Here is a 23,792-nt window from a genome sequence, read left to right on the forward strand (position 1 = left end):
CTTTTCTCTTTAAAAGGTCAGTTTTGTTAGTATCTTTTGTTCCACATCACCTTCATTTTCCAGTGTATTCTTCCTACTTTCTCATTCTCCTGTGTAACAAAGAAGTAAAAAGAAGGCAAAAACAGCTAACATTTTGGGAAAAATTCCCAACTCTGGAAGGAGCCGTCTTCTCTTCTTCAGGGCCAAGATCGTTCTTATACTTGATCAGCATTCAGTCTGGATTGTTTTCTTATTGTTTTCCCCATTTAGAATATTTATTCACTAGTTCTATTTACTTTTCATCAGTTCTATAAAGTCTAATAGAAGTCTCTTCATGCTTCTCTGGCTTGCTTTTGTGGTCACTTTTTTGTGGCTCGGTGCTGTTCCACGGGCTCTTTCCTCATCTCCATGTCACTGAGTCCCTCTCTTCCCTCCAGGTGCGCTCAGGTCCCTCCTTCCACATGAAACCTTTCCTGGTCCTCCCACTGCTGATGCTCTGCCTCCAAACCCCTACGTGCTTGTTCTCTTATATTGATACATTCAGACTTCGCTTCACAAGCTGTTCGAGAAAATGATTGTTACTATTTGTGTTTGTGTCTCCAGCACCTCCAGCGCCTTACAGACACGTGGCAGCTCCTTGTGGATCAATCGATTTTCATTCTTCCTGCTCCCATTTGACAGCAGGCCCTCGTTCTCACAAGTGAGGAGCTCTGCGTGGACTCTCTAGCCTGCACTCCTTCTTCAATCCTCTCCCCCTTTTCATATGCCCTCTACATCACTGCCATGTTCTGTTTGCCCATTCACAGATCTGACCATGTCAGTCTTCCTAGCCCCCGTTAGGGGCTCCCTCTGACCCACCAAATGAACCCAAAGGTCCTTAGTATGGCCTTTCAAGCCCCCCTCTCATCGTCATTCCCCTACCCCCATATTCACAAGCTAGTCAAACTGGGCTAACTTCTATCCTTTTCATCCTTTCTCCCCCTATATCATTACCTGAGACTGGGCCACTCTGATCTCCACCTCCTCATCCTTTCACCTCTCAGTTCCTCTATTCACCATCCCTCCCTTTCATCCGAAAAGATCTTTCCTCCCTTGGATCTCATGGATATTTTGAACTTCTGCCATGTATCTCTTGGGGTCTGTTTGGCATTTTAATGATTTCTTTGTGTGTTAGACTGTAATCTGAAGGCAGGGCCCTTCTTAGTTGTTTCCTCAGCTTCTGTGCTCGATGCCTCCTGAAATCATTATTATGTAATCCAAATGATTGATTTTGCATACATTGTATAATTTTTATTCAGCCTTTGGTCAGCGCCTCAGCACTGAAGAAAACACAAAGGTGAGTCAGATACATTAAAGCTAATATATGCACACACACGTAGCTCGCTCTCGCTCTCTCCATATGTAGCTTAAGGACCGAATTGTGTATAATATTAGTTCGCCAGGTCTCGTCCAGTCCTCTTTCCTGTTCTTTATTTATTAAAGTGTTTGTTTTTGATAAGCATGAATGAAATTCACATCAATCAACATTTTTAAAATGAATAGAACAAAATTAAAGCTTCTTTTTGTGTTCTTCCCTTAGGGTGCCTAGATTTTTGTGATAAGTTTGTGGATGAGTCAAAGAAACTGAGATTTTGCTCCAGGAAGCTTGGATTTTAATTACAGAAGTTTGCCCTCCCCACCCCCTCTTTGCCTCTGTCTCTCTGTCTCTGTTTCTCTGTCTCTCTGTCTCTCTGTCTCTTTGTCTCTCTGTCTCTTTCTCTCTCTCTCTCTCTCTCTCTCTCTCTCTCTCTCTCTCTCTCTCTCTCTCTTTCTCTGTGTGTCTCTCTGTCTCTATGTCTCTCTGTCTCTCTCTTTTAAACCTCTTAGATGATTTTAGTTTGCTGTGGATAGGCTTATGTTACATGCCAATGTGAGGCTTTGAAGCTTCCTAGACCATGCTTGGATAAATCATGCCTTCAGACTGCTCATTCTGCCTTTTAACTGCAGGAAGCACCCAGTTTGTCCTACATTCCATGGCTGCTTTATTAAGCTTAAAATATGGTGCACTTCTTATGTATCCGAATCGACAGAGCAGAAGGCACGTGAAAATCTGGTTTGTTCAGAGGAAGGCCTTGATCCTTTTCCTGAGCATTTAAATACAGTGCAGGAGACTTCTGTAGTTCATGGGGGTGCAGAACAGAGAGGCCCTGTGGTGTGAGTTAACGTAGCTAGTTAAGTAGTCTGAATAAACCAGAGATCTGACATCTGAATGAGCAGTGGAGACTTGTGGAGCCCAGATAGAAGTTCAGTTCTAAGGTTTATGAGGCTTTCCCTGAAAGATTGCCGTCTGATTGAACAAGCCTGGCTGCCTAGTTTAAAGCCGTAGGGCATGGAAGGTTTGACTCCTGAGGATGTTGAGATTGGAAATCAGCCTGGATCCTGGAGTCATTTTAATAATAATAATAAAATAATAATAATAATAATAGCTTTTTATTTTTTAAAGTACATCCAAAGATAATTTTCAACATTATCCTTGCAAACCTTTGTGTTCCAAAATTTTCTCCTCCCTTTCTTCCTCTCCCCTCCCCTCCCTTAAAAAGGAAGTAATCCAATATAGATTAAACATGTGCGATTCTTCTAAACATATTTCCACATTCATCGTGCTGCACAAGAAAAATCAGATCAAAAAGGAAAAAAAAATAACAAAGAAAAAACAAGCAAACAATGACAAAAAAGTGAAAATGCTATGCTGGGATCCACATTCAGTTCCCACATCCTCTCTCTGAATGCAGATGGCTCTCTCTATCACAAGTCTATTGGAATTGACCTGAATTATCTCATTGTTGAAAAGAGCCACATCAATCAGAATTAATCATCACATAATCCTCTTGTTGTCCTATACAGTGTTCTCTTGGTCCTGCTCACTTCACTCAGCATCAGTTCCTGTCTCCTCAGGCCTCTCTGAAATCATCCTGCTGGTTGTTTCTTATAGAACAATAATATTCCCTAACATTCATATACTATAACTTTTTCAGCCATTCTCCACCTGATGGGCATCCACTCACTTTCCAGTTTCTTGCCACTACAAAGGGGGCCACCACAAACATTTTTGCACCTGTGGGGCCCTTTTTCCTCTTTTTGTGATTTTTTGAGAGACGCTGCTAAATTGAAGGTTTGATATCCCTCTAAGCACAGTTCCATCCTTTGGGAGCCACAAAGGATGGTTTCCTGACCCTGGTCTCTGTGGTGTGGTGGAAGGCTCTCTGCTCCGGGAGAACAGCGGAAGACTGTCACTGAGTAGCTGTGCAGTCATGGGCAAGGTGTGGTCTGCATGGCTGTCAGCAAGCACTCTTAGGTACCTGCTATGGGCCAGGAACCCAAGGCTACTGCCTCCTCACCTGTACAGGGAGGGGATTGGGTCAGATGGTTCTTGAGATTCCTTTCTGATCAGACACTAGGAGCTGGACGATTGGCTGTCACGTGTTCTCTCAGAGAGGTGGTAGGAGCCTGAGAAGACCCCACTGGAGTGTGTGTGTGTGTGTGTGTGTGTGTGTGTGTGTGTGTGTGCACCATCTGGTGTTTCCCTTGGGGCAAAGATTATCGGACATGATAGAGGACCCAGGCTCACTTTGGGTGGATTTTCTGGTTCTCGACTTGTAATCCCCTCCATGGAGAACCCGGGAGTACTTGGTACTCCTTCTCCCTTCTCCCTGGAGGGCCTGAAGGGCACTTCTTCCTCCTAAGAACACGTGACAAGCATGATGTCAGCAATCTCTAGGTGTGGGAGCCTCCAGGGTCACATAGTTCTGGGTTTGGAGGTGGAAGCTGCTCCTGGTGCTCTGTCCTGTGAGAGGAGTCAGTGCAAGGAGAACATTCTGGTTGTGTCTCCAGCCACTGGGTGGTCCTCGGCTCCACTGCCCAGTGGGGCTGCCAGAATGCTGTATACCTGGGCATTGGTAACTCAGTGGGCAAGTGGGTGGGGCTGAGGGGCTCAGAAAGGAGGCTTCTCCAGCCTCCTCCATTTGTCTGAGAATCCCCAGGAAGAGCTGGAAGGAAGCTTAGAGAAGGTCTATTCCAGCTCCCTCCTTTAAGAGCTGAGGAAGCTGAGGCTCATAGACTTTTAAGTGGCCTGCCCAGGTTCGCACGGGTCCACTACCAGTGACTGTAGATCCAGGATTTCAGCTGGGAGCTTTTGGTTCTAATTCATGTATTTTATTCCTATTGTATGTCCACCATTTCACCATGCATGAAAAAAAAAAAACTCTCAACAGTTTCAACTGGGAATAGAATCTCCCTATGAAATCTTAATTCTGTTTACGTAACTGTATTCCGTGTAGAAACAATAAATTAACAAAATTAAGAGCAGATAAAATGTGCTTCCGTTCATTTTTGTACATATACAATTTTGTTTCCTTCATTGATTTTTTATATGGTGGTGGTGAGGTGACCTCTCTGATCTTGCTCTGGCGTCTCGTTGTGGCGAGAAGTGACATCCCTTCTCAGGGGTTCTTCCACGGAGTGCATTGGCTATGGTGGATGGAGCTAGTGAGGTTTCCCTAATGGGCCCTGGATTCTTGTCTGGATTCTTGTCCACAGCCAGCCTGGCTGCTTTGTGATGAATTTTTTGGAAATTCTGTAAAAACATCGCACTGTTTTGGAGGCATCACATTCTATGTTGGGGGGGGGTAGCTATGCCAAAGAAATCACGGGTCCTTGAAGTCCTGCTTCTACACCCTGAAATGAGGGAGGTCTGTATAGACAGAGGGAGGCCATTTGCCAAGAGCTCCCTTGCTGACTCTTCTGCCACTGCCTCTATATGTCAGTCACTCTTTCCTCCTTGATCCTCTCTTCTCCTAAGTTGGCGGACACCCATCTCTCCTGGTTCTTCTCCATGGCCGACTGCTCCTTCTCTGTCTTCTTCGCTGGATCCTTTTTATCTCCATTTGCCTAGTAGACATTTCCGCCCAGAAGTCTTGTTGACATCTTCAACTCAACATGCCCCAAACCAAACCAAACTCCATAGTTTTCCTTCCACATCCTGCCTTCTTCCTAATGACCTCTTAAGTGTCTAAGATGACAGCCCATCCTCCCAGGCCCTCCGGCTCTGCCTTCCTCAGTTCCTCACTCTCCCCCCCTCCCCTGTACTCAGTTACCAAGGCCTTTGTAACATCCCTCATGTATTCCTGCTTTGTTCCTCTGACACTGCTGTCCCCTTGGTCCAGACTCATCCCCGGTACCTCGATTACTGCGGTAGTCTGCTTTGGGATCTGCCGGCCTTGAAGCTCTCCCCACTTCAGCCCATCCTCCCTTGGCTTGGTTTTCCACATCTCATGGTTTTCTTCATATTTTTGTGGCTTATGAACGTGTCATCATTTCATTTATTTAAGCCTCATCTGCTTGTCAGAGCTCCCTTCCTCTGTGCCAGACCATGTAATAGGGAGGGCAGTCCCTGCTCTCAGAGAGCGGACCTTCTAGGAGGAGAGAGCCGCAGAGGGGCCGCGTGTGGATGCAGCCGGGAGGGGTGCACGGTGCCGAGAAGCCTTTTCCCCATTCTGGGAAGAATAAGACGAAGCCTTGGCTTCATGCTGCAGAGCCTGGCGTCCCAGAAGCAGGAGCGAGAATGTCACTAATGGGGATGGAGAAGGTATCGATCAGGGCTGAAATATGGGAGGGGGCGTGGTGGTGGCCAGGAAGTTGTTTCCTGTTTTCCAGTTTTATAAATAAAGTGACTCTGACTAATTTTGGTCCACGTAGGTCCTTTTCCCCCCTCTTTTGATTATATCCTTGGCGTATATGCTCAAGAGTAGTGCTGCTGGGCCAAAGGGGATTGTCCGTTTTGTGACTATTGTTGTATGTTGCCAGATGGTTTTCCAAAAGAGGAGGTTCCTTTCGATAAGAAACATCCCCAAGGATGGAACAAAGTGCCCGTGCTCTAACAGCTCTGACACCATGGGATTTAACCATTTTGAAGCAGTTTTTGCCATTTTGATGAGCAAAGGGAGGTGTTTTCAAACTTTAAGGACATGAACTTCTTGAATTATGGATCTTCTAGCACCCTGCTATATACCAAACTTCTTTCGATTTTTAAAAAAACTCAGCCCCTTTGCCTTTTGTGGCTATAAAATAACCAATGCAAACAGTTGGAAAAAACCACTGTGGAAACCTGGTGCAGGATTGTGTGGCATCTTTCCTCCAAAAATGAGGATATGGTTTTTTAAACAGGGTAATTTACTTTTACTGTGATGACTAGGTCACTAAGTTGTATTTATTAATAATGCTTCCTCAGCTTTGTGGGCCCTTTTAAGATTTATTTTACTTGTAAGAGGGAAAGAGGCACTGGATCATGTTTTCACAGTTCATGTCAGGTAAATGGCTACATAGGGTATACATGTGGATAGATTATATATGTGCATTTATATATGTGTGTATATATATATATGTGTATATATATATGTATACCCATACTCATATATTCTTTAATGTATTTTGATGAAGGACACCACATCACCAGTTGTCATTTTAGCCACTTGGCCTTTTGATTTTTCAGCGACAAGTGTGTGATCACTTCCGAGAAAGAGCCTTATCAGATCAGGAGGGAGCCCGGAGACACAAGGCCCCAAAGAGCTGTTGCTATTCAGGGCCATGCTCCAGGATAACTTTCAGAAGCTGTCTGCCCATCTAAAATGTATCTCTGCTATGAGCCTTTCCTCAGCTAATATTTGACCAGTTTTGATCTCAGAAATGTCAATAGGACTAGGAAAACAGTAAAGGGCAGAATCTGTTCTAAGTAGAGTCTCAGATTTTATCTTGTTTCTTTACAACCCGATTTTAAAGAGGTAATATAGTTGAATGGGTAGAGCGTTGAACTGGAAGTCCAAGGATCCAATTCAAGAAATTGAAATTTGGTAAACATTTATTAAGTGCCTACTGTGTACCAGGCACTTTCCTATATACCCTGGGGATACAGATAAGGAAAAAAAGATAGTTCCCACTCCCAGGAGCTTAGAATCTAAGAGGGAGGAGAATACTCAAAAATAATCTGGAAAAAGAGTGGTAGGGCCACAGGGGGATGATATTCTTTAGAGCAGCTGGTAGGAAATAGAGAATTATCTGCATAGTTCTGACCCCTCTATAAAGAGAACATGCTGCTCCCTCTAGTTCTCTAATCAGAGAGAAAGGGCAACTGAAGGTGTTAAAGAGGGAAAGGTTAAATGGGGGAGGTAGCAATGCTTGAGCCCCACTCTCATTAGAATTGGTTCACACAAAAGCAATTATATCTAGCTATCTGTCTTACCCAAATGGAAACAGAAGGGGTGTGGGTAATGATGGGGTGCCGTGATTGCTCTATATTGCCACTTGGGTTAGAAAGTACTTTCCTCATCCTATTTCATTTGGTTATCACCAAAATAAGAGAGAGTCAAGTATAACTATCACATTTTACAGGTGAAGGAACTGAGGCTCAGAGAGGTTGGAAGAGATGCTCATGGTCACAGAGTTAATAAGAGGCAGAAGAAGGACTTTAACCTTTCCCTCTTTAACTTTAATTTAAAAAAGTAAGCCACAGCTTTAGAATCATATAATTGACTGAAATATGTAAAGAAAATGAAATATCTTTGTATTTACTTAGTTGACTAATTTTAAACATTCAATTAAGTAGAATAAAACATCTTCTTAAAAGCTTTCATCCAACAAGGTGATTCCTGTGCGTGTTCAAAAATATGCAGTCTTCTTTGAAAAAATATTATAAGAGAAATTTGTTTGATTGTCTTCTGATTATTAACAAGCAAGAAATAAAACAGGAAGACATTCTGATGGAAAAAATGAAACATGCTTTCTGGGCCCTTTTTTGTTATTTTTGGTCATGGCTTTCAGCTAGTTCAATAATTCTTAAATTATATCTCCTCCATCTATTTTCAGGTTTTTTTTTTCCAATGAGACATTTCATATGTTCTTTAATTTTTTAATTTTTTGATTGTATTTTGTCATTTCTTGACATTGCTTTCTCTCGTAGTATCATTAGCTTCTACTTGCCCAATTCTGATTTGGCCTTTTTGTGTCTACCTTTGATCTTTTGTTCTCTGCTACCCTGAAATTTGATGGAGATGTTATTTTAAAGTTGTTTGTAGGGGAACATTGGGAGAGTCCTGCTTGGTTCTAGCTTGGTTCTTTGCTGATCATATCCCACAGTCTTCCTCCTGCTTTAAAAAGAAAAAGGAAAACTGAACCCTTTGTCACATATACGTGTGGGGAGAATTCCCTGATTGGCCATGTCTGGAAATGTCTGTCTCCTGCCCGTCAGAAGGTGAGCCCTCTCAGGTAGGCTGTAGCTCAGCCGGGTCACCACAGTTGTGGGACAAGGGGGTCTGACTTAGTTTGTCTAGCCTGAGTGTTCCCCAAGCCCTGCCTTTGAGGTTTAGCTCTTCAGAGTTCTGGATGCTTTGGGTCAGACCATATCCCTTTTATCTCTGGACGGTGCCTGGGGGCAGCTCCTGTGCCCTTGCCCAGATAAGTGCCCATCAGGTTTCTCTCTTCCTGCAGGGACCAGACTCTGGTTGTAAAGATGAGAGAGAGAGAAGTAACCCGTGATGCTCCCTCGGAGGCCTTGTTTCCTCTGCCTCTGAGGGGCACGTGAGCTGAGCGCTAGTGACTTTTTGTCCCTTAATTCCACAATATAAAGCTTTCTCCATGCAGTCTCTCCCTCAGAAGCAGGAGCACGTCTCTGTTTCCCCCAACAATAATCCCCAAACATGATTCCAGTTTTTGCTCTACCTGTTCGTGCCAGACTAAGTCATGTGTGCATCTGGCTTGGCTGTGCCCCTGCCCTGAAGATGGTCACCAAGGCCTCCTTCCTCATTAGGCTTTGCTATCTGCGGCCTGAGACTGAATGGGGAAAGTGTTCCCTGACCCCTGTACCCACAGAGAGCCAGCACTTCGCCCCATCCTCAGGAGCGATTGCAGCGTCAGTTAGTTTCCTTCCACCAATGAGCCCGAGGACATCCCGGCCATGTTTGTTTGTGGCCATCTGCAACCCAGTGTCTCGAATAGTAGTGAAAGCTCCGGTCTTGCTGTTGCCGAGTGCTCCCAGACTAACCGACTGTTACCGACTCAGTGCTTGACGTTCGTCAGAATGCATGCCCCTGAACCAGTCAAGCTCAGATTGGTTATTTTATTTTATTATTATTTTTTTTTTAACGGAGATTGGCTTTGGGTTTGGGAACCCTGCTGTCCTGTTGTTGGACTCTCCATTCATTTATCCCAGGGATCAACTAGAAGCAGGTCTGAAATGTAAAATTCTACAAACGTTTTGAGAGCCCGTGGCATAGGTGTTAAATATAACTTATGGGATATTATGATAATTTTCAGATTGTACTTTTTAATTAAAATGATTTTCTTCTATCTTTTGGATTACAATAATAAAGCAAGACAGGCAAATGAATAGCTTCTCCCTCATGAATAGCACCGAGGCAATTGCTAGGCAGCGATGAAATCAGCCCATTCCCTTCACATCTTCTCTTGCTTCTGCTGGCAGACCTCTCGCCGCCCCCAAGCAGCGTTGTCTCTCTATTTCTTAGCAAACTTCCTTCTCTGAGGGAAACGTCTCCAAGGATTATCTGCCTCCCTTCCCCTCCCATCTGCTTCAGGTTTACTTTGTTTGTGCCATGTCAGTCTTAGAATTCATTCATAAATATATCTTACCTCGGATGGGATGACAGTCTCTGGTCGTCTCCCTTAGCCAGGGAACTCTCTGCTGTGGCCATTGCGTGCATATACGGGCACCTCTTTTCCTCTGACAAGTACTAGTGAAGAGACTGATTGTAAAATAATCACCACTCCTGGATTTTACTCTTCACCGTCCAAGTTGTAGTTATGATGAAATAGTTCTCGTTTTCTATCGGGCACTTTCAAGATAAATGCCTTTCATTGTTAGTAGCAAGTATCCATTTAGGCTGGCATTTTGTTACCTTTCCATTAAAAAAATAAAAATATTGTTGAGTTAGAGGAGCACGGCTTGTTACCCAGGTGGATGAGGTGCCTGTTGCAAGGATGATAAGGTAGACTAATGGTTTTTAAAGCAATGGCCCACCATCCTTTGTGTCTTTGGCAAATGGAATGGCTTGTTTAAAAAGATACTTTTACGCGGTAGAGAAATGTCCCAGAGCTTCGCAAGAGTTCTACCGGTACATCAGCCTTGTACATAGGTTGCAGATTTTTTCACTTGCTTAGATTTATCTAACTTACAGTGAGTGACATTCGGAATCTCCTCTTCTAAATGGTACAGGCTAAGAGAATGCAAGCGTCTATTAGTGAGCATTTTTATGTGTTCAAATAATCCTCAATCAGAATTACTCTTTTGGTGACTCATATGGGAACAGTTGATCTTGCCAGGAAGACGCTAGAAAGCATGGGTAGTTTTTGATCAGAGGAAGCGCGCTCTCTGCACCGCACTTGCCCAGTACACTGTTTGGATCTTTCCGTAGTCCTTGATGTCGTCCCCTTTGTGTTAAGATTGGACCTGTGAGGTGGCTGTGCCCCGCGGCAAGTTCATAAGCCCCATGAGGGCAGGAGCCGTAGCTTATTTTGTCATCCCAGGACCTTGGATCGGTCTTCACGTTCATTGGAGCTTGTTAACTCTGCTCAGTTGCAGTGAATTGGCTTGTCATTGTTGGTCGAAGGGGCTTTTTCAGCAGCACCAGGTCGTGGACGCGGCTCGTGTCTTAGTTCCATTGACTTTCGCCTCCCGGGGCTTCTCAGTGTCTCTGGGATACCCGCAGGTATGCCGTAGTGGTCAGTCAATAAAATAATTCAATCATAAATCTTTATTAAGTTCCTCCTGTGTGCCGGGCATTGTGCTAAGTGCTAGGGAAGACAAAGAAGCAAAAGACGTTCTAAAGGGGGAGAGAGCAAACTTTTATGTTGTCCATAAATATATACACATGCGTTTGTGTGTGTGTATAGTAAGCTATATAGATAGCAGATAGGTAGGAAGTAATTAACAGAGGGAAGGCACGAGAAGGCAAAAAAGAGAGCTCGGGGAAGGGGAGATTTTTGTTTAGAAGAAATCAGGCACCTGAGGCTAAACTTGGGCCCAATTTCTTTCATATCGCATGCACAGTTCTGCGCGTTACAAGTTAGGAAGGACATGGGTGGGCTGGAGAGTGTCCAGGGGAAGAAAATCTGCCGGGGGAAGGCCTTTGAGACCGTGCCGTGGAAGCAATGATTGAGGGGACTGACCGTCAGGGTGGGAGGGGGGGAACGTGATGTCAGAAGCAGCTTCCCCAGAGCGAGAGCTGTCCAAAAGTGGGGTGTTCAGGGGTTCCCTCACCCTTGGAGGTCTTCAAGCAGGGGCTGGATGACCGCTCGTCGGGCACAGGAGAGCAGTGAGTCCCTGTCTCTGGGGTTGGAGTCTGTGGCTGCTGGGATCCCTCCCACCTCTCAGAGTCTGAGATTTCTAGAAGTAAGGTCCCAGCTGTCATCTCTTTGCTGTTGGAAACTAGGTGAGAGTCTCCTCCCCTGTGGCCCTGCTCACCATCCCTATAACTTTCCAAGCAAAAGCCTCTTTTGGCTATTTTCCTATGATGCCCTGAGCACAGGGGCCCCTTTCCCTTTTCTTTTTGTATTCCCAGTGCTTAGCCTAACTTTTGGCCCGGAACAAGGACTTAGTAAGAGCCATTTCAGGTAATTCATGGACTCACTGGTTCATTGTTGCCATCTTTCTGGGGTGATTTCAGGTCTTCCTGCTACCTTTTGGTCGCAAGTTGGCAGCCAGCTTATCGTGGCTAAGCGTCATCCCTGTTATCCCTGTGCATTTTGGGAGCAGCTGGAAGCCCATGAACAAGGAGAAATGTTTAATTTTGGCCTCATGAAAGTCCTGCAATGAAATAACCTTTTCTTTCCATTTTTTCTTTCTATTCCCTTCCCTTCTCTCCCTGTTCTTCCCAAGGAATCTGGAGCCAGTCACCCAGCTCTACGTCAGCGTGGATGCTAGCACCAAAGAGAGCCTGAAGAAAATTGACCGGCCCCTCTTCAAGGATTTCTGGCAGAGATTCCTCGACAGTCTGAGGGCCCTGTCTGCAAAGGTATGTGGTGAGAAAGCACATGCAGCAGCTTGCACCTGCTGTGTCACATCGGCTGCTTTGCAAAGTAAGACCCTCGGGCCCTTATGGCCATTGGAATACCTGGGAGCCCGAAATACCTCACTCTCTGCTCAGGGTCACTCAACAAGTAGCGGAAATGAGTTCTGAAGACTCTCTGATGTCCTTTCCCCCCCCAAATTTAGTTCTTTGACCTGTAAGGTAAGGACTGAGGAGGTGACTGGCCTGTGAGGTGTAAGGAGCTCCCCCTCCCAGTGCTGTTGACACTTCCTCTGTGGCTTCTAGCCTCGGAGAGCTGTGAATGGAGGGCTGTGGGTCACCCAGCCAGGATAGGGCAGAGGCCTTCCTGACCCCTCAGCCAGTTTGCTCCCCATGATGACTGCTCTGCCCATTACCTCATGGCAGTGGGAACACTGCCCTGGGCATTCTGGGAATGATGCCCATTTTACAGATTAGAAAGTTGAGGCTGGTCAGGTTGACGTGACTTTTAAATCACCACCAAAGTTGTAGCAGAGGCAGGATATTAGCCCTAAGCCCAGGGCTTTTTCCTTACTGACTTCCTCTTTTTTTTTTTTTTACTTGCCAAATGATCGTTCCATCTTCATCCTTTATTCACCCATTCATCCTTGTGTTTGTGGGTGAGTGCACTGTGGAATATGGGGTGTCTATAACTGTACCCCATTGTGTCCATGAAATGCTCACATCTGGCGGGGTTGCAAAGATGCGGTTATGTCCAAGTCGGCACCTTCTCTGCATTTTCAGACCCGAAGCCTTGTCTGTGCCCGAGGCAGCCCTTGGACCCAGGCCTTTGTGACTGTGATGACCAATTCCTAATATGAGTTGGATGTGAATGTAAAACAACAGGCTGTGAACGGCACCAAAAATCCCTCAGAGGGCTGCGGACACCTTGTCAGGGATCCAGATGCCCTGCAAGTCCTCTGGACCTTACCCCGTCTGACATGGAGGCTGGGAGGCTGCCGTCTCACGAGCCCCAGGAGGCTCTGCTCTCTTGGTTTAGTTGTGGAGGGGGCTCTTGTGGTGGTGCTGTTGGTCCTTAGGACCGGGACCTCAGCGAAGTGACGCCAGGACACGGAAGTGAACCGGACTGAGGTTGGGGAGGGCCGGGCAAGGTCACCGCTCGCTTCTCCAGAGCCGTCTGCATCCGGGGGGCAGATGGAGATCAGGACTCCTGGAGATGGCCCTGGGGCGGTGGGAGACCTTGGTCCCTTTGAGCTGAGGTCTGATGGAGGCAGCAGCCATTCTGTGATAAGGCTGGGATTGGAATGAGACAGAGAACGTCCTCTTTTAGCTAGTCAAAAAAAAAGGAGAAAAGGAATCAGTTGGAAAAGGACTTGAGTTCTCTTGAAGACCTTTGTTCTGTTTCCTGACCTCACATTCCATCGTGGCGGCTTCTGTGGTCATTGTGGCCATAGCTTAATGGCCTAAAATCCTCCAGACCTTAGGTTGGATGGAAGGGACCTCCACCTGTGGTCTGGGGACGTGGCTTAAAAAATAGATCATTCTACTTTGGCACAGTTGGCTTCTTTTGAAATCCTTTGTGTTTTACTTCATACATTAAAAAACTATGATTCTGAGAAGGGATCCTGAGGCTTCGGTGCACTGGGAGTCCATGACTCCTGAAGGTGAAGAAGTGAAATCAAATGCCCCTGTTCCCTGTCTCCAGAATTAAATTAATGCAATAGAAGGAGACGCTGACAGAACAAATGGTTGGATTTTTCCCCTTTGGAAGGAGCCCGCCGTGGTCCCGGCAGTTGTGGCCATCGAGGTCTCCCTCGGCGGTCCTCTGCTGACTTCTTGGGCGGCGCCTGTCTCAGGCCAGTCTGCTGTTCTTGAAAGCCACCCACTCTGGGCACCTGCTCACGGCTCCCCGAGGCCGGCGGTGGGTAGCCGCCCTCTCCTGCGACCTCCTTGTGAAACCTTGCAGCCGGGGGTCCCTCGAGGCCGCACCTTATAGGGCAGCTCTCCGCCGTTGTTGGCTCTTCTTCCCCTGCCAGGGTCTGTGCCTTTGCTGACGCGTTCCCCAGGGGAGGATGAGGACCATGTCGCCATTGGCTCTGTACTTGCAGGGTAATAGACACCGGCTGGGTGGGATTGAGTCGGTTTGTGAGGTTTCCCAGCATGTGACGGGGAGGCGTGCCTTGAATCTGGGTCCTGGAGCTCCTTCAGAGTGGGTGTGAGTCTCTGCTGGTCCCACCTGCAGGTCAGTGTCAGGCCAGACGAACCCCCAACTGCCTCCTTCATTGGGAGGTGGAGGAGAGGTGCCCCAAAGTCCAGCCCTCCATTCCTCTGTCGGCGTTCCTGTCACTGGTCACAGTAGGGGGAGAAGTCTGAGGGCTGCTGTGAGAGGCTTGCCGCCGTGTCTCAGCCCGAGTGTATTTACCAGCGTCCTCATCGGGAAACTCTAATTTTGAAGCATCCCCCGGGCGATAGGGTCTAGAGTCCCCGGGATCGGGCGTCTGCTCTTGGTGTGTGGGGCGCTGCTCCTTCCCAGAGGTGCCCACCCCCGCCGGAGGGAGAGCGGACATTTCCAGAACTCTATCCACATGAAATCTTCAGTGCAGACGCCTTCTCTTGGGTTCTCGATGTCGCAGTTCACACCGTACGACGTCAGGAAAGAGTGACCATACGGATTTTCGGAGCGCCCAAAGACGGCCTGTGGGAGAGGTAGCCTCGGAATCACAACTGGCAACTTCCTTGTTGGGGGGTAATCTGGTGGGTTTAGGCTGATGCAAAAATACACAGCTTTTGTTTGTTTAATCGAATAGGAGAGCAAATATGGGGGTTTCTTCTGGAATTAGTGTTAAAAATTTTTATTTGCTTTTCCCTGAGTTAGAGAGTGCATTCAGTCAATAAACATTTATTCAGCCCCCACTGTGTGACAGGCCCTGAGCTAAGAGCTGGGGATACAAAAAAGAAGCCAATCAGGATCAGATTGTGGCGAGCAGAGGGGGGACTTCTGGAACTTCAGGAAAGTAAGAGTTTTGAATAATTGCCTCAAGATTAAAAATATTCATTTATAGGAAATGAACACCCAGAAGTGGAAGAGGACAGTCTTCTCTCTTTTTTCTCCTGACTGTTGACGTCTGGAGTCTCCTCTCTTGCCAGACCATTCCTTCTTTGAGTGGGAAAGGGTGAAAGATATCGGACGCTGTGTCCGTGGGGCAACAAATGGTTTGGCCGCGGCGAACAGAACAGATGCGTTGCCTGTATTTTCCCTCCAGAGACAGTTTCTATCATAGAGTTTCCCTAGGAATTATAGATCTAAATCTACATATACACAGAAATCTATTAGTTATAAAACTCTTTCCACTATTAGCTTGGGCCATAGACTTTTATCAGCAGTGTGTCCCAATTTCTTTTTGCCAGCTTCCCATCATGGCAAGGTCAAGACTTGGTAGAACATTCAGGTGTTTAATCTTATTTTATTTTTTATTCTTGAACCTTCAATAAGTACTTTCATCCTCTGCAGAAGTAAGAAATATTATTTGCTTGCACACGCACCTTGGACGTCAGAACGTGAACGGTAGCACCGTTTCTAAAGAATCGAGCGCGGTTTGTGTCTCTGGTTTGTATCGCTAAGTAAACATGGCTGCCGAGAATGTTTCTTCATAAGGCTGAGGCGTTATTGGGACAGGACAGTCAGGGTCTGTTCATGCTGTGTCACAGAGACCATAACTAGCTGATGTTTGAGGGCCAAGTGCTGGGGGTTTACTTGGGAAGTGCGACGTGGGAAGTTTGCTAGAACTGACTCGAGGTGACATGATGTCGTGGCAAGAGGGTGGCTTCTGGGTAGCAGCCTGGGTGGGTGGGGGACTCCAGTTCTAGCTCTGACCTGGGCTAAGAAGCCACAGAGCCTCTCTGGACTATTTCCTTATCTGTCAAATGGAGTCGGATTACTGATCTTTGATTCATTCATTCACTCATTTGTTTTTATTTATTTAATTTTTTAACTGACCTTTCAGTCCATTTCAGCTATAAATGTCAGTTTGAGTGTAAGGGAGAAAGAAGGGGTGAAATAAGTGGAGAAAGGGAAGGAGAAAGAGTGAGGATGAATAAATACACTTTTAAGGGTGGGGACAGAGCAAGTTCGTGTGGACAGACCTTTTAACAGCTTCTCAACTCGATTCCAGTTTTTGTGTTGGGAATGATTTCCCGAGCCCAGCTTTCTCCTCTCTGATGCTTTCTCTTCCAGGTGAAAAGCCACAAACGAAGGGTGAGCTCCTTTTTCACCCTTTCCCCAGCTTTGAGGCAGTGAGCAGCAGGATCATGTTAACTCAGTCCTTGTTTAGCTCAGGATTATAATTTTGTCATTTCCAGAGTATAACATGTGCCATCTTTAATATGATCAAGTGAAACTTTTTATTTGGCTTGTCTTTATTCAGAAAATTCTTCTTCTTTATTCTATCTTTATTCCGATAGCCGTGGAAATGAATGTTTCAATTTGAGAAATCTGATAATATCAGCAAGAGAGGGAAAAGAAGGGAGACTGACTAGAAATGCTTTTAAAAGTAATCTATGGAGACTTAAGTTATTATTTGTTTTGGTGCCATATTTCATGTAGGAACACATCTTTTAGAACTTAGTATTGGACAGTCTAATGAACGGTAGATCCCAGCTACTAAAGCTGGGCTTGGGTTTTTATAAATGAAATAGGTTTTTGTTGTTCAGTAGTTTTCAGTTGTGGCCGACTCTTCGTGACCCCATTTGGGGCTTTCTTGGCAAAGATACTTGTGTGATTTGCCGTTTCCCTTTCCAGCTTGTTTTACAGATGAAGAAACTGAGACAAAGAGGGTGAAGTGACTTGTCCAGGGTCACCCACAGCTTATAAGTTTGAGGCTAGATTTGAACTCAAGGCCTGGTGGTCTATCTACTCTTCCACCTCAAAGTAGGGCTTATGTAGGGCTATAGATTTAGTCAGTCAGTCAACAAACATGTATAAAGCACCTTCTACATACCAGATACTGCAGGGCTACATACAGTCCCCTCAAGGAGCTTACAGCCATGCAAACAAATATGTACAAAGTGAGCTCTATACAGGATAAACAGGAAATAATGAAGGGAGGGGAGGCACCAGAATTAAGAAGGGGGGGAAGACTTCCTGTAGAAGGTGGGGTTTTTAAATGGGGCTTAAAGGAAGCTGGGGAGGGGGTGGAGGAGGGAGAGAGTTCCAGGTATGGCGGAGGTACAGCCAGAGAGCGTGCCTGGAGCCGAGATATGGAGGGTTTTGTTTGTGGACTGGTGAGGAGGCCGGGACCCTAGATTGGAGAGTACATGCCAGAGAATAGGGTACATGAAGACTGAAAGGTAGGGTTCTGAATGCCAAGGAGAGGAAGCAGTGAGGAGCCAGTGCAGTTTATTGAGTGAGGAGGGGTGGGTGACCATAAGACCTGTGCTTTAGGAAGATCACTTTAATGGCAGAATGGAGAACTAACTCAAGTGGGGAGAATCGGGAGGCAGGCTGCTGCGGGCAGGGCTGAGGGCCTGCACTGGTGAGCTGGCAGTGGCAGAGGAGAGAAGGGCTAAATAGAAGAAGGGTTGCCAAGGTGAGATCATGAGAGGCACCATGTTGGGTTTGGGGGTGAAAGATAGTGAGGAATTCAGCATGACTCCTAGGTTGTGAGCCCCAGGGACAGGGAGGAAGATGTGGCCCCCTGTAATAACGGGGAAGGGTGCAGGAGGAAGGAAAAAGTGTTTTGGACATACTGAGTTTAGGACATTATAGGACCTCAAGTTGGAGCTGTCTTGAAGACAATAATAAGAATTAATATGGACCTTGCAGACTATTTAGCACAGGGATTCTTAACCTGCAGCCTTTACCTGCAGACACCTTGAGCGTTAAACAAATCTGACTTGTGTGCCATGTCAAAGTTCTAGACTTCTAGGGGAATAAAAAGCTTGAACAGCCCCAGAAAACTTAAAACATTTTCACATTGGGAGAACAAAATGAATGAACCTCATAGACGTTACTTTGACATGGCTGGAATTCATTATAGTTCTAAGCGTACGACGTTGTACAAGATTATATTGAACGTTAAACCCAGATCGACTAAACTGCACGTAGATGGGGGAGAATTTGAGGGGACTCTGTTGTCCATTTGCTGCTCATCTCCTGCTGAACCAAATCTTGAGTTTTCTAGAGAAAATCACTTCACAGTCGCCCTTCTCTCTACCCCCTGTCAATAAATAGAGGTGCCCTTTAAGAAAATTCATTGAGCCGAAAAGGGCAACCGGATGCTGTCACTTGTGTGAAATTGGGCAGATTCAACAGAAGCCACCGAAGTGACCTAAGGAAGGTAAACTTTACTAACCCTCAGGACCGTGAGGAAAAGCCCTTTGCCCAGTATGGCCAAATCTCATGGATGGACTGATGTCAGCTTTGGCACCCAGAAGCTCTCAGGCAATTTTTTTCTGCCTCCCTTAATTAATTCATCCTAAATCTTTCCCTGTCTCTTAGAAGGCACACCTCAAAATGTCTGCTGGACTGCCAAGCAAGAAGCAAGCCTTCCATAATTTTCAGACTGAATATCTGCATTCATTGAATGCTTGAAACTTAATCTTTATTAATAAACTCCCTGGTAAGGAGCTTAAGGTCCCAGGCTTCCTTGTGTTAGTGGGAAGTAGGGATGCTCGGGTTTGGAGCTCACAGTGTTCTACCCTATCCATTCTTTATATTTTTCTGAAGCTTTCACTGCACTTGGCAAAAGGACAAAACTCACAATTGGTTTCCTCCTATTCGATTTTTATTCAAGGTAAAAACAAGATCTCATGAATTTGAATTGACACCATAAATCAATCTAGTTCCTGGGAAACGATTTCCTTGCCTTGTAGCTACAAGATAAATTATGAATGGCGCCGTGTTTGTGGATTTCCATGATTTGGGACATCGCCTTAGCAGTACAGTTTGAAATGAAAATGGAAAAAAAAAAATGTTCCTCTTCTCTCTAAGATGTAAATGATGTCTGAATATCTTCTTTATTCCCATCATGGGGTTTATGTGGGTACTTGTCACATATTCCCCCATCAGATAACATGTAAGCTTTTTGAGGGAAATGACTTTTTAAAAAAAATCTTTATATTCCTATTGTGCTCAGCTCAGTGTTGAATAAACTCTTTTTATTATTATTATTATTATTATAATAGCTTTTTATTTACAAGATATATGCATAGGTAATTTTTCGGCATTGACAACTGCAAAACTCTTATTGAACTGAGTTGAAAGCTCAATGAGCTTAATTTTAAAATCTTGGTCCCTATATTCAGAGGGAGCTAAATGTCACAATGTGTGGAATATTGAACGCGAGAACAGTTGAGTTTGAATCAGATCTCAGACTCTTCCAGCTACGTGATTCTGGACAGGTCAGTTGACCTGCTGTCTGCCTCAGTTTCCTCATCTGTCAAATGGGGATAATAGTAGCCCCTACATTCCAGGGCTGTTATGAGGTTCAAATAGGATAATACATAAAGTGCTTTGCAAACCTGAAATGGGAGCTATTATTATATTATTATAAATAGGAGCTATTATTAAACTCGTCACTCTAATTGTGGCCAGTAGCTAACAATCCTATGGAGGTCATTTTACAGCCACAAAAACCAGTGTTTGAACTGTTGGCTAAGAAATCTTGGAGCAGTCTTCCTCTTCAGCCTACAGTCATAATCATGATATTTCTGTGGATCAGCAACAACCAGCCTCATTTCTGGGACCCTGGACAGCGTCCAGGTGTTTTCCTTCTAGATAGATGTCCCTGTGAATTTGGTCCCCTAGAAAGGACATTCAGTAAGACCCTCCGGCCTTGTATCTGCTGTGCAGGGGGCCCTGGCTCACTCTCTCTACATTACAGTAAGGACCTTCATTCTTCCCGGCTGCCTGAATTGAACTTAGTTCTGGCAGACACTGCTGTTTAGAGGGTGTGAGGAGAACTGGGTTAAGTGAAAGGGGCTGCGAGTGAGTGGAGGATGCTTCGGGGCCAACTCATATTTTTAGGAAATCCAAGTGTAAAATCTGCAACAGATGTTGAAATCAGTAACCAGCTCTGTGTCACTTTCAATTTAGAAAACTGTCTGGTGTACCCAGAGCCACTTTTCTGTCACCAGCTGTTTGCTGCTTCTAATGGCCTTGCTGACAAGATTCATTGATGTAATCATTTTGAATCCAAACACGCCAAATGGCACCAAGAGAAGTACAGTATTTAGTTAAAGAAGGTTATTTATGCCTGCTGAAGTTTCAACAAAGTAGGCAGCAGAACATTAAAAAAGTTGAAAATCCCAGATTCCTTTTGTAGATTTTTGTTTCTAGTTTGGTTTTTTACATCACCTTGTTTCTGAACTTAGTCTTCCTTTTCCTGTCTCTGGAGAATTATCCTTTGTAAGAAAGAACAAAAGAGAAAAAAAACCTAACTAACCAACTCAATCTGCAGTCCTGATAGTATATGTTGTGTTCCACACCCACAGGGGTGGAGACCTCTGCAAATTTGGGAGGGGGGGCTCCTCATCCTTTTGTCATGGCGAAGCTGGATCTATGTAACTTTCTGCCATTCAGGTTTGGTCTTTGATTTTTCTTTCCTTTTACATCGTTGATGTTATTGCATATGTAGTTCCCTAGTAATGATAATTTCCGTTTCAATCACTTCATCTCTGAGTGATCCTCCCCTTCATATGGATTGCTTCTTACTGCCTGGCTCATGGACCACCCCGTGTTTAGCTGTTTCACAAATGATGGGCATCTTGTTTATACTTTGATTATAGTTCTCAAAGAGCACAAACGCTTTTCTTGACTTTTAAAATTATAATTCCATAGTGATTTCCTGGGTAGTTGGATCAAATCATCCCTAGTTCCAATTGCAGTGGCAGGCTTCCCTTCCACACTGATTATATAAAGACTTAAAAAGCTGTAACTTTCCCATCTTACTTATATATTTAGCCCTGTACCTTTTCTTTCTGAAACAACTCAAAAGGTGTTTATTTAGGCAAAATTGAAAACAGTTTTGAGGGAGGCACCAGATTTTGTACCAGATTTTTTAAAGTAGTTTTCTAGACCTGTTTTCTTATTCCCACATGTTATCCCAAACACTAGACTGAAAATGAAGGGAAGAACTCATTGTAAGCATCTTTCTCTATTGATTTTTATTGCCAGGAAAAGTGAGGGGAAGGGAAATAAACTTGACTTGGAAATAAAGATGCTGTAAAACCAAAAGATGGCACTTCTACCTGAAGAAGGAACCTCGCCTCTTCTCGGCTATCACTCATTCTTGATCCTGACTGAATTTTGTGGCTGTGTTGTCAGTTTTTCACTTCACTGATTTTCATTGTTAAAGCCAAAGCAGATTGAAAAGTCACTCAGATAGCTTTCTCCTCCTCCTCCTCCTCCTCCTCCTCCTCCTCCTCCTCCTCCTCCTCCTCCTCCTCCTCCTCCTCCTCCTCCTCCTCCTCTTCCTCCTCCTCTTCCTCCTCTTCTTTCTTCTTTCTTCTTCTTTCTTCTTCTTTTTCTCTCTTCTTTTTTCCCCCCTTTATATTGGGACTTTTATTATTATTATTATATTTCCCATACCTTAGCACCTGCCTGAGACTGTCAGCACTTAATAAATGCTTATTAATTGATTGATGATATGTCTGTGACATGTTGAAATAATCTTTCTAGTGCACAACCATAGAACTCCATTGCTCATGGCTCCCAGGCCCATTCCCTTCAGAATGTAATACAAGCATCCCCCAACATTCTGCATTTTTGCAGCAACATTTTGGGATTCTCCCTTACCTGTTCTCCTTCTCCAGTCCCCCTCTCTTTCCTTTCAAAGCTACAAAGATTTTTGCACATGTAGGTTCTTTTCCCTCCTTTAAGATCTTTTTGGGCTATAAGCCCAGTAGTAGCACTGCTGGATCAATGGGTATACACAGTTTGATAACTTTCAGAAGCACTTATCTCCCTTTGACATTATCCCTTTTCCCCAGAATCTGGCCTGGTTGCTACCTCCTTCATCAAGTTCTCCTTGATCATCCCTTGCTCAAGGTGGAAGAGAATCCCATTCTGGAAAGTTGGAAGCCACTGTCTCTGTTCCATTGTTTCCCTGATTTCTTCTTTACCAAAAATTACTCTATTATGTGTCTCGTTCCACCTTCTAGCACCAAACACAGTGCTTTCCTTGCACACAGTAGACATTTAATAGAGATTTTTTGAATCAAATTGAATTTTATTTTAAAGGCCATTGCCTGTAATAAATATCAGTTTATAAATATAATAACATCGGTAAAGGAGCTTTGAAAACCTCAAGCAGCTGTATCAATTTTAGTTTTATAGAAACCTGCAGAATTGGGAAAGCCAGTCAGTGGTGGCCATTTTGATTAGAATGAAGCATTCTCCATAATGTGAATCTCTTGAGAAAAACTGGACAAAAAGCAGATGAGTGAGTCTGTTCGCCAAAGGTGATTTTGAACATTTCCTATATGTTTCTTTGTTCTGATTATGAATGATGTAACCCCATAATGGATTAGTCTCTTGGTGAACGTGTTCTAGTGTGGTTCAATTTGAAAACTGCTAAAAAAAAAAATTAAGTGTTGATTTTTCTAATAACTGTTTGAGAAACAGTTGTTCCCCAATTGACCAAAGCATATTTTTAATCGATCTTCTAAATCTGCCTTGTCAGATTTAATTGGGCCTGAGTATAATCATGAGCTTTTTCATGGTACAGAGGAGTAGGAGAAGCTAAGTTTTGGTAGGGAATCCGTGAAATTTATAGATGATTACTATAGATGTATTTGAAAATCAGCCAGTAGTTATAGAGCATGTAATGATGTTGTCATTCCAGCCAAAAACTCTTGAAAGGATTGTCTTAGGCTAAAAACATACATATTACAATTTATGGGATAAGGCCTGATTAGCTCTGCTGGTGCCGGTTTTAGGAGGGAGTTCAGATTTACTGTAGATATGACACAAATTAGGGGCACTTGATAACAGAGTTGAAAATAATTTAATTGTTAAAAAATTATAATTTCACAACAAAATGTCTCTAGGGTTATTTCTGTAGATAAGGAATTACTTTTAAAAATAGATGTTTTCAAAGTATCTGGTGTGTTTTCTTTTAAACAAAATTTTTTTAACAAAGCTTTTTATTTTCAAAACATCTGCACGGATAATTTGACAACATTGGCTCTAACATAGCCCTGTGTTTCATATTTTCTCCTTCTTCCCCCCACCCCCTTCCTAGATGGCAAACAATTCAATATATGTTAAACATGTTAAAATATAGCTAAATCCAAAATGTATAAATATATTTATATAATTCTAAAATCAGCTCAAAAAGGAAAGAAAATCAGTAAGAAAATAAAATGCAAGCAAATAACAAAAAGAGTAAGAAGGCTATCTTGTGATCCACATTCAGTTCTTATAGTCCTCTCTGAGTGTAGATGGCTGTCTTCATCACAATATCATCCAAACTGGTTTGAATCATCTTATTGTTGGAGAGTCCCATTCATCAGACCTGATTATCACATAATTTTGTTTTTTCCCTGTACAATGATCTCCTGGTCCTGCTCATTTCACTCAGTATCAGTTGATGTAAGTCTCTCCAAGCTCTCTGTATTCATCCTGCTGGTCATTTCTTACAGAGCAATAATATTCCATAGTATTCATATACCATAACTTACCCAGCCATTCTCCAATTAATGGGCATCCACTCAGTTTCCAGTTTCTGGCCACTACAGAAAGGGCTACCACAAAGATTTTTGCAC

At 44.2% G+C, this 23,792-nt stretch overlaps 1 protein-coding gene across 2 annotated transcripts in view; it reads left to right on the forward strand.

Annotated features, from left to right (window-relative positions):
• Window positions 1-23,792, forward strand: part of LOC141540231 (S-adenosyl-L-methionine-dependent tRNA 4-demethylwyosine synthase TYW1-like) — a 206,252-nt gene that overhangs the window by 100,950 nt on the left and 81,510 nt on the right. For both annotated transcript variants that reach the window (XM_074263980.1, XM_074263981.1), the window contains one exon: window positions 11,900-12,035. In XM_074263980.1, the coding sequence (XP_074120081.1) occupies window positions 11,900-12,035 (136 nt within the window). The remainder of the gene's footprint in view (window positions 1-11,899; window positions 12,036-23,792) is intronic.

Source organism: Sminthopsis crassicaudata, chromosome 4 (assembly GCF_048593235.1).
Source record: "Sminthopsis crassicaudata isolate SCR6 chromosome 4, ASM4859323v1, whole genome shotgun sequence".
NCBI lineage: Eukaryota > Metazoa > Chordata > Mammalia > Dasyuromorphia > Dasyuridae > Sminthopsis > Sminthopsis crassicaudata.